This window comes from Rutidosis leptorrhynchoides, chromosome 4 (genome assembly GCF_046630445.1).
Source record: "Rutidosis leptorrhynchoides isolate AG116_Rl617_1_P2 chromosome 4, CSIRO_AGI_Rlap_v1, whole genome shotgun sequence".
Classification (NCBI taxonomy): domain Eukaryota; kingdom Viridiplantae; phylum Streptophyta; class Magnoliopsida; order Asterales; family Asteraceae; genus Rutidosis; species Rutidosis leptorrhynchoides.
In genome coordinates, this window is record NC_092336.1 from 20,999,727 (window position 1) to 21,011,632 (window position 11,906).

Here is an 11,906-nt window from a genome sequence, read left to right on the forward strand (position 1 = left end):
TCTAGAATTCTTGATATTATATAATCGTTGCAAGATATCCTGGAAATGAGGGTGAAAATGGTGTTTCGGACTGGTTCGCCGGTAAGCGCTTCAGGTTCTTCGCCAATAGGGCAATTTGGTGGGTGGAAGGGATCACCTTCTTCTCGTCTCCATTGATTAAGTTGACTACGAACCCACCCCCAATTCATCCAGAAAAGATGATGACTAATTGGTTGGTTCATTCCGGTTACGCTGCCATTGGAGCTTGAAGAGCTCGAGGAATCAAGTGAGAAATCCATATTATGTGATCGGATAAAGGGTTTGTGATATGAAATGGGTGGTGAATACTGAATGATATCTTCGTCTCCTCGATATACGTCTATATAGTAAAAATATTCCGTAATTTACGGAGAAAATTTAGGAAAAGTGTCAGACAAAGTCTACTGGGATAGATATAATAAGATATGTTTTGTCTGTACATCATCTATGCATTAATTGCAATATGACGTGTCGGGACTTTAAATAATAAGCAAGTGATTTCCAACAAGGAATGATAAGCATGTTATCAGATAAACCTTTAATTGAACACTTTCAATTCGTAATGGCCTATTCAGGTCTAGGGGCTTGAGCTATATGATCCTTTAAATCGAAAAATCCAAACCCTTCCATTCTAGAGTTTCGTAGACGCCACCCGTCAAGAAAGTTCAATGATAAAAAATAACGAGAAAACAAAAGTTTAAAAGTAATGAATATGAATAGTTTTGACATTATAATGTCTTTGAGTTATCGAGAATCTTTATGAGTTAATAATGACATTTCCCGATTCGCAAACCAATGCACAAAGGCATAAGGGCACATAGGTACATAATATAATAGGGAGGTTATATACGTTTGAGTATAAGTAGTAACAAACATAGAAATTTCAAAAATCATGAATAACATTTCATGTAATACATACGTAATACACAAATCCATGATAGATGACATAGGAATGTCAAGAATTTCAGAAATCATGAGTGACATCCCTTGGTTTCACCAACCGAGGTGATCTTATAAAGATAATGCGCGTGAGTTATAGAATATTGTGAATCACAATGGGAGTTCCTCCCAGAGTGACAGAATAAAAGATATGCATATGTATGATGCAAGTAATAATGTTTTAAAGCTATAGGTCAGGCTGTAGACTAGACTTTAATGCATCTTATTAATCTGGGTTATCCACATTAAGACTGCATAGTTCCCTACAACCACCGCTCTGATACCAACTGTGACGACCCGCCAAAATCGCCATTGACGCGGTACGTCATCATCTGGTCCCATTGCGAGGTATTGACATCTATATGATACACAGTGTTGATTTTGAATGCAGAGTCTTTCAAATTATCCATGAATGACTTATTTTAATGTTGCTTTCAATTAGCAAATACACAGCGGAAATATTATGTGATACCTGAGAATAAACATACTAAAAGTGTCAACCAAAAGGTTGGTGAGTTCATAAGTTTATAGTAAATCATGAATTCAGTATATATATAATAGACCACGAGATTTGAGTTTCAATAAATAAATACGTACACCGCAGTGTATAAAAGTATTCCATGTTGTGAGCACCCGGTAACTAGCCTTAACAAAGTTTTTACCCCATGAGTTATAATAATAGGTACACCAAATCAAGTGCATGTTTGTTTAACCTCGAAGTACTAAACACCCGTTATTCTAAGCCAATATAAATCCTTGACTAGTACAACATAATGGGTGGGGGTGTTAAACCCGATAGATCTATCTTCAGGATTCGCGCCATCAGTACAAAGACCAATGTTTAAAGTTACAAAGCTAGGGGATTTTTGATTCAAACCCACGTAGAACGAAGTTTTATTACTTGTGTCTATTTTGTCAAATAGTTATAAGAATAGTGCATGTATTCTGAGCCCAAAAATATAGATAAAAAGGGAGCAAATGAACTCACGCTACTGTATTTCGTAGTAAGTGTGTATATGACGGCACTGAACAAGTGCAGAGTTGACCTCAGATTCACGAACCTATATCAAGTATACATATTAACACATATACTCGTAACCGAACAAATTTATATATTATATCTTAAATTATATATCTTATATATTTAATTTGTGTAAAAAAAATGATTAATATTTATATGGTTATGTTAATATATATATATATATATATATATATATATATATATATATATATATATATATATATATATATATATATATTTGATTAGTATTATATTAAAAATACCTAACTTGTCATATTTGAATATTTATATAAAAATTGTTAATGTGATTATTACATACTTTTATGTAATATTACTTATAAATATATACATAATATTTATTTGGTAAAATACTATTAATAATAGTAGATAAAAGTTGTAGTTGATTATAATGATAATATTAATAATAACAACACTGATTATAATAGTCTTAATAGTAATAATAATAATAATGATACTAGTAGAAAAAAATAATAATAATAATATAGTTTTGATGATAGCGAAAATGAAATTTTTTGTAAAAATGATAATAACGATAATAATTTTAATAATAACAATACTAATAATGATAATTACACTTATGTTAAAAATGATAATAATAGTATTATTAATTATAAAATGATACTAATACTAATATTAATAAATTGTGTTATTTTCATAATAATAATAATTATAATAATAATTATAATAATAATTATAATCTTAATAATGATAATAATATTTAAAATGATAAAATTAATAATAATACAATAATAATACTACTAATAATAATAATATTAGATAATACTAATAATTTTTAAATGATAATACTAGTAATAATAATGATAATATCATAAATTATGTTAATGATAATAATAATTAATAATAATAATTAATAATAACAATAATAATAATAATAATAATAATAATAATAATAATAATAATAATAATAATAATAATAATAATAATAATATAGAAAAAAAAACTACCTCAAAGCTTCCAAAAAAAAATATGCCATGATCGGGACTCGAACACGCTACCTCACGCTCACCCGTAACACCCTTAACCATTACTCCGTATCAGTTTATCTGTTTTAATTAGGATTTAAATTTATTTATCCCGTTTTGAATATTCATCATCTTCTTCTTCCTCTTGAATTCAAACGACCAGACACCCAAATAACAATAATTATGAAATCGGTTTTAGGATTTTTGTAACAAACGTAAACACTTGTAATTGTTGGTATTAATTAACAGAAACGTGAAGAACAGAGAAAAAAATATAAAAAATGGCTGCAATGGCTGAAACAGCTCGATAAAACTCAAAACCAAATTTCAAAATTCGAACCTTTTTAGCTTATGATTATAAAATGAAAGACGTCTTAAATCATCTATAGAAACTTTAGAAATTATCAATTGAACCTGAAACTTTAAAACATATTCGAATTTTATGAAGAACAAGTCGTTTGACTTTTTGTTTCAAATCTTTGACTCAAAAATTCGAACTCGATAGGATGAATTGGAAGTTGAAACTTTACAGAAAGTATCACGACATGATTTGGATCACTTCTGCATTTTTAGATTTTGAAAAAGATTCGATTTTGAGCTGTTGATAAAAATGAACACGAATAGAGTATATCGAGCTTTTTATTTATTTTTCTGTTTTTATTTTCGAATAACAGCATTTATAAGGTGTGCAATTGATATTGATGGTGGAAAGTCGTATGGTATCATTCAACTGGAACGGTTCGAGATTTATAGTAAAAATTTGGGTCGACAGCATCAATCAGGCAGAAAAAAATAATCCAGGAAAAATAAAAAAATTAAAAGCTCGATCACTAAAATTCAAAAGCAAAACCAGTAGAGAAATTAAAAATTATATCACGATCAAATAAAAAAATAGATATACCTAATACCTAATTTAGGTATATGTCATTTTCATTTTATTTAATTAATATTAATAATTAATAATTATATTAATAATAATAATATTATTAATAATAATAATAATATTATTAATAATTATTATATTAATAATAATAATACTATTATTAATGATAAATAATAATAAAAATAATGATAATAATATTAATATGACAATATTAATAATAAAAATGATAATTTTAATTATAATTAATAATAATGATAATAATCATTATAAAGTGTTATTAATACTATTAATAATAATAATAACATTATTAATAATAAATTAATAATGATATTTATAATAATCTTAATAATTTTAGTAAAAGTGATAATACTAATAATATTAATGTTATTAATAATTATTAATAATAATAACATTAATAATATTTGTAATAATAATACTTGTAAATGATAATGACTAGTGATATATTATTAAAAATGATATTAATAATAATATTAATATACCGAATTAATACTAATGAATAATTATTTACGAATAATTGTTCGTGAATCGTCGGAATCATATAAAAGTTAGGTTTAAATTTAGTCGAAAATTTCCCGGTTGTCATAGTATTGCATCGATGATGTTAGCGGCGCTTGCTGGTGTAAACACCATTTGATGAAAAACAGTCATGGTTTGGAGGAAATTAGGTGCACTTGGTGTATACATCCGGTAGGTACATATCTGGTTTCATGCTTGAAGAATAAGTGCAGCACATGAAGGGGCTAAAAAGAAAAAGCGTCCTGATTTTTTTTTAAAAGTTGGAGGTTAGTGTGTGAATGTCAATGATAAAAAAGTGAGTGTGTGATGATTTGTTCTATTTTTTTCCAGATGTATAAGATAGATATGTGAGTTTGTAAAAATTAAATATGTGTTTGATGTTTGTTGAATAGTGAGTTGTGAAACATGATTGAAGAAAAGGGGAAAATCAAGTGGGGAGGAAGATGTGAAAAAAAGGGGAAGCATAAGAAAAAAATTAGGACTAAAATACCCTCACGTGTCTGGCACATGACTGACATTTAACAGATAAAATTAATGGTTATCAGTGTCAGTGACTAAAGGTGTAATATTTTGAAACCACATTTATTAAAAATGCAAGAAAAAACTATAGTGGCTAGTTGTAATTTTTGACAAACTTTAGTGACTAAATGTGTAATTAAGTTTAAAGATATATTGAACAAGTATATTACTCTATTTTTTTTTTTATTCATTTAAAACGTTAATAAAGTACTCCGTAATTTTTTACTGAAATTATACACCATCCGCTAAACCCAAAGGCCACCAAACGCCAAAAGTCCAAAACCTTTCCCCAAAATCCAAGAAATAAGCAGCCGCTAAACCTAACAACAAGAAAACCAATGCCACCGGCGGAACCACCACAACAAACCACCACCACTCCACCATTACACCATCCACATAACAACCAACAATCAGAGACTAATAATCATAATAACATGAAGTTTTCAGTAAAAGCTTGGAGCAAAAACAGTCAAGCAAGGGTTGGTGTTCTTAAATTGCAATTAAATAATAGCAACAGCATTTTCCGGCAAACCAAAATTATAGATACAGAGATAGAGATAGAAACACCGGCGCTATTACTTACAACAAGAAAAGGCCTGCCTGCTTTTATATCACCTGACCATCTTTCGTTTTTGCCTTCTCCTGATTCTCGTCTTCTTCAATTTAGTCCTATGCATTTGTAAGTATTAAATATTTAAATTATTTATTACATATTATACTTTCTCAATGTATGTATTTGAAATTGAATTTGTTAAGGATGTGATTACTTAAGGGGTGTTTGGGATTGCTTACTCAATTACTTATCAGTTTATTGAGAAAATATTAATTTTTAATACTAGTAAAACAGAATAGTAGATAAAACAGGTTTTTAAGTGTTTAATAGGGATATGACGGAGTTGACTTAATGTCAAGCTCAAGCTCAAATCAATTAGAAAACTTTAAAATTTTGAGAAAGCTTGAAACTTTGACTGCGAAATTGTTGGCATTGTTATTGCTGAGCTCGATCAAAGTTTGAGCTCGAGTTCGAACAAAAAATAGGTACTTTCAAGATTGGCTCGACTGGGGTATCAGTATCAGTATTTTAAGTAATAATAATACTGAAGTTAATCAAACTCGATACTCCGCCAATGGCCTGATTGGATATTGTTTTTGTTATTACATATACAAAACGAGTAATCTTGTGAAGATACAGACTCCATAAGGGTTGTGAGCTTGACCAACCACGTATTTTGATACTTGTGTGTGTCTTCAATGTTTACTCGAGTAGCTTCAGCTCAAGTATGATTTTGTTTCCAACATCTTTTGAGTTGATACCAAGTCAAGCGATATGGCCCGACTTGAACTTTCAAATATAGGGGGTGAATTGGTAAGCATATAGGCAGGGGCGAAACTAAGATTTTTTTCACCTGGGGCAAAAAAAAATAAAAATTTTAACCGTAGCAATTTTTTTGGACAAAATTTGAAGATTTTAGGGCAAAAGTTGGAGATTTTGGGGCAAAATTTGAAGATTTTGGGGCAGAAGTTGGAGAATTTGGGGCAAAATTTGAAGGTTTTGGGGCATAATTTGTAGGTTTGGGGGCAAAAAAAAAAAAATTCACCGGGGACAAAGTCGAAAAACCCAAAATTTTTACACTGAAAAAAAATCCACTGGGGGTGGCCGCCCCCCCTTGCCCCTACACACTTTCGCCACTGCATATAGGGTCCCAGCTTCTAGGTTCATTGAACTTTGCAAAAGATTCTATACTCCATTTTAAAAGCTTTTGAGCTTGTTAACTTGAGCTTATGGGCTTAAATAGACCATAATCTTCTAAAACTGAGCTTATCGACTTACTGACATTTCCAAATTTCATTGAGCTCATAAGTCTTAAAAATAAGCTTAGCCAAACATTTTGAACACTTTTATACTGTCATCTGTTGTATGTTGCAGCATGGAAGGTCCTAGTTCTAAGACAATATCAAATATTGGTGGGGTCCACAAGCTTCTCGGTCTGAACGGCTACGGATTCATTGCTTCACCACGAGATTCTATTTTATCTCTTCCCGAAGCTAGTAGCAGTAACAAGCACGGAGCGTCTTTCGAGACTCCGTGCGGACGTTTCTTGGTAATATTTGAACACTTCACTTTAAGTTGATAATTAATAATTCATCTCATATATGTATTATTTATATAGGTGAAACCTGTGGAGTACATGAAAATGATAACTTCAATGAAGCCTGATGTGTGGGTTAGTATAGCTGACGAAGTACCTGCATCGGTTAATGCTAAGAGAAATAAAGCTTCTGTTGACCGAACTATTAAATGGCTTGATGATTGCATTTCACTAAAATCGGTAATTCTTCATAATATGGATATTATCGTCCATTTTACTCTACATATTCACTTTAATAGTTAGTGTGATGTAGACAGATGGAGCTCTTTTTGGATCCATTGTTGGAGCATGCAGCGTTGAAGAACGGTTACGTTGTGCTCAAGAGGTAGCAAAGAGAAACGTGTCTGGTATGTTGTGTTTTTTTTTTTTTTTTTTTTTTTTTTTTTGCTTGAAAAATTATTGTTATATCAGTTAAGGTTATGATGATATAAAGTGGGCATTACAGGTTATTATATTGGTGGTTTTGGTCTTGGAGATAGCATAGATGAACGGTCTACTCTTCTAAATGCTGTTACGGTACTTTAGTCTTCTCTTTTTTCTGGCGCCAATGTATACCTGTAACTTTTAATTATATTACTATAATTTATGCACTCACATACTGAAGTATCTAATGATTTGTTTCAGTACTGTTTACCCAAAGAAAAACCTCGCCAGGTCTGCGGCCTTGGACTACCAGGTATCTTTTTTAAATCTCCAAACTATACCACAAATGATTTTTTTGTTAAATAATTTCTATATTTATTTATTTTAGTTTAACCTCAAGTAATTTTTACCTTTTTGTGTGCATTGATGGAGATAGTTTTCATTTTACTAACTAATTATAAATTTGTTATACTTCAATAAATGTATTGCAAAACTATATCTACATTTTTTGAATCTGATTTTTAACCTGATAACTTTTGTTTAATCATCTACTAGAGGAGGTATTACAGGGTGTTGCTGCGGGAATTGATCTCTTTGACTCCACGTAAGTAACTTTTTTCAACTGCATCGACATTTTGTTTTCTTTTTGTTCTCTTGTTAACCGAAAGGTACTGTAACTGTTTTGGCAGGTATTTATACCATCTGACCCTCGGGGGCTTTGCGCTTACTTTCCCACTTGATGGCGAGTTTAAACATGTGTCTGACCCTCGGCTAGTTGCTATAGCTGGTGACCAAACAAAGATAAATCTCAAAGCAACTGTTTTTAGGTAATTGTATTAATTTTATTTTATATTGACAAAACTCAAAATGACATCTAGATTTGTTGCTGATTTTCCATAACAAAATGGTGGTGTAGGAAAGATACGTCACGAATAGTTGAAGGGTGCAAGTGTTACACATGCCAGAACCATACGAAAGCTTACATCAATCATCTACTCAATGTTCATGAAATGCTGGCTCCCATTCTGATTGAAATGTACAAACGAATCCCCTTGCAGTTAATTAATTATTACGTTTGTTACCAAAATATCTAAACATGTTTTATTCTTGCAGACATAACACACACCACTATATGTCATTTTTTCGCGTAATTAGAGAAGCAATTACAGAAGGGAAGTTTGAGGAATTTCGGCAGAAGTTCATTGAGAACAGGCGTGATCATCTTTTGGCAGCTTCACTTGATGCTTTTGAGCTAGAAACATCTGTCAATTAGGATTATGTATAATCAAGGCTAAACTAACCCTGTACGGTATGCAGTTTTATTTTTTATTAATTTATTATTACGGAGTATCATATTATTTTTGTGTGACAAATCTTCAGCGAGAATGCTGCTGAATACCGGTTTTTGGTTGGTGGGGACGTGTTGACCCTTGAGCACTTATTTTTATTATAAATAGTTTTACAAATAATCATGATTTCAAAAACTATGCAATTACAATGTTAGGGTGTGTTTGGCATGCAGCTTGTATCTCGTGGTTTAATTATGTGGCATCTAGTTCAGGGTTTATTGGTTTTGAAATATCTTGACATTTTCTAATTAAGAATGTATCACCAAGTGGATGATTTTATGTGTACAACTAATAATTTACTGTTAAATGTTCTTGTAATTCTGTAATTCGCTAATACAGTTTGGAAAGGTGTGAAATGTAAGCTCAGAGGCTTGTCAAATATAATCAAAGAAGGTGATTAAAACCTTTTTTTAACATTTAATTTAATTACTATGCAAAATTCATCTTTTTCATTATTTATTATTATCACGTTAAAATAAATCTCTTTCAAATCTAAGTTATACAGAGTAACATAGAACTTATCTTGATAATCATATGTATATTCTTGGTAAGATACCAAATATAATCAAAGAATGTATGTATTTAAAACCTTTTTATCATTTAATTACTTTACTATACAAAAGAAAAATTCATCTTTTTCATTATTTACTATTATCATGTTAAAATAAATCATTTTTAAATCTAAGTTCTAACGTAGAACTTCTTCTTCAAAATAACTATTATAATAAGTTACCTTTTATTCTTTTCTTGAAATGGTCGACAATGAGATATCTTTTCTTGAAAATATTTTATTCTTTTCTTGAAATGACCGACAATGAGATATCTTTCATTGAAAATATTTCCTTCCTTTCGTCTTATTGTTGAATTACGGCTTTCGGTTCCAACTATTCTTCTTGAAATGTACCTACAAGGCTACAATGTTCTTGATGGGAAAATAATCACAACGGACAATCTACAAAGCGGAAACAAACCCGTTTGACAAGCATTTCCAGACCCGTATGAACCCGTGAGGAAATTAACAAACAAGCTATATCAAAACCAACCCAAATCAGTCCCCAAATCTGTTCCAAATCAGTAGCTAAACAATAATCAAGCACACACTAAAACACGAGACTTTTTACGTGGAAAACCCCTCAAAATCGAGAGTAAAAACCACGGGACTCGTAAGCCACTTAAATTCCACTATCATCAACAAAGAGAGCAATACAATAATCCTTCTCTAGATCAACTAGAGGTATACAACATCATCATACTCTTGAACAACAATAATCAACAAGTATATGAAACAATTAAAGACAAAAGAAGAATTTCATCACCCAAAATTATGCTACTGTTCGACCTGCTGTAACTCGAGCTACAGACCACTTGAGACGAATTCAACGGTTGAAAATGTTGGCACTGATGTCAGGAAGACACAGCCCAAAAATGAAGAAGATTCAACGGTCGGATCTCCGGGGATCGAAGGTTTTCTGGCCTGCTGTCACTGTAGACGGGAATTGGGGTTTCACACAATTTCTTGATCTATCTCTCTGCACTCTTTTGTGAATACAGCTGCACAACTTCAAATTAAAGATGCCCCTTGATGGTTGACCAAGTCAAACAATCAATTGGGCTTAATTTGTTGGGCTTGGGCTAACCACATAATTGAAAACCAAATAAAAAACCCAACAAATCTCCCCCTTTCCAATTATGAGGAAGTGATCGCCATCCCGGCGATCGAGCAACATACCTTAAGCTTCTCACTTGCTAAAGCCTTTGTGAACATGTCGGAACCATTATCATCGGTATGAACTTTATCAAGTTCAAACGAACCATCTTCAAGACGTTCTCTAATCTAATGATACCGCACATCTATATGTTTTGTCCGCTTATGATACATAGAATTTCTAGGCAAATGAATCGCACTCTCATTATCACAAAGAACCACATATCGTGATTGCTTAAACCCAAGATCTTGTAGAAACCTTTTCATCCACAATAGTTCTTTGCACGCTTCTGTTGCTGCCATATACTCAGCCTCGGTTGTAGACAATGCAACACACTTTTGTAACCTTGATTGCCATGAAACTGCTCCCCCTGCGAAAGTCATCAAATATCCAGAAGTGGATTTCATGTTATCTTTGTTTCCTGCCATATCTGAGTCTGTATAACCAACAAGCACCGGCTCTCCATTTCCGAATGTGATACCAAACTTTGAAGTACCTCGTAAGTATCTCATAATCCATTTAACCGCTTCCCAATGCTTCTTACCCGGATTTGACATAAACCGACTAACAACACTTACCGCATGAGCTATATCTGGCCTAGTACACACCATAGCATACATCAAGCTACCAACTGCTGACGCATATGGAACTATATCCATCTCCTCAACATCCTCCTTTGAAGTAGGACAATCTCTTTCTGTTAGCTTAAAGTTGTTTGTAAGAGGGGAACTAACCACTTTAGCATTCTTCATGTTGAATCTACTTAGCACCTTTTCAATGTATTGCTCTTGTGATATATGTAACGTCTTAGCACCTCTATCTCTAGAAATCCGAATGCCAAGAATCTGTTTTGCTGGCCCCAAGTCTTTCATAGCAAAAGACTTGCTCAATTCTCGCTTCAACTGCGCAATTCTTTTAATATTTTTACCAACAATTAACATATCATCAACGTATAACAACAATATGATGAAATCATCATCACCAAACCTGTGAAAGAAAACACAATGATCTGAAGTTGTCTTTCGGTAGCCTTGCTTTCCTATAACCGACTCAAACTTCTTATACCACTGTCTCGGTGCTTGCTTCAACCCATATAAACTTTTCTGAAGTCTACAAACATAATTTTCTTTACCCTTAACCCGAAAACCTTCAGGTTGCATCATGTAGATTTCCTTATCCAGATCACCGTGAAGAAAAGCAGTCTTTGAAATGTCCCGTTCTTATTGATTAAAAACGTTCCATATTAATTGATTTCGTTGCGAGGTTTTGACCTCTATATGAGACATTTTTCAAAGACTGCATTCATTTTAAAACAAACCATAACCTTTATTTCATCAATAAAGGTTTAAAAAGCTTTACGTAGATTATCAAATAATGATAATCTAAAATATCCTGTTTACACACGACCATTACATAA

General features: G+C 31.7%; 1 protein-coding gene across 1 annotated transcript; it reads left to right on the forward strand.

Moving 5' to 3' along the window:
* Positions 1–5,201: 5,201 nt before the first annotated feature.
* On the forward strand, positions 5,202–9,016 carry LOC139843491 (uncharacterized). The gene is made up of 10 exons (XM_071833589.1): positions 5,202–5,600; positions 6,849–7,023; positions 7,093–7,251; positions 7,325–7,418; positions 7,517–7,587; positions 7,696–7,747; positions 7,990–8,038; positions 8,124–8,261; positions 8,351–8,470; positions 8,548–9,016. Exons 1-10 carry the CDS (start codon positions 5,260–5,262, stop codon positions 8,705–8,707), a joined length of 1,359 nt encoding a protein of 452 aa, XP_071689690.1. The 5' UTR covers positions 5,202–5,259; the 3' UTR covers positions 8,708–9,016.
* Positions 9,017–11,906: the final 2,890 nt, after the last annotated feature.

Coding starts and splice junctions, on each gene's coding strand:
- LOC139843491 (XM_071833589.1), top strand. CDS start 5,260: ATGCCACCGGCGGAACCACCACAACAAACCACCACCACTCCACCATTA. Junction 7,252..7,324: donor ATTGCATTTCACTAAAATCG/GTAATTCTTCAT, acceptor AGTGTGATGTAG/ACAGATGGAGCTCTTTTTGG. Junction 8,039..8,123: donor ATTGATCTCTTTGACTCCAC/GTAAGTAACTTT, acceptor CTGTTTTGGCAG/GTATTTATACCATCTGACCC.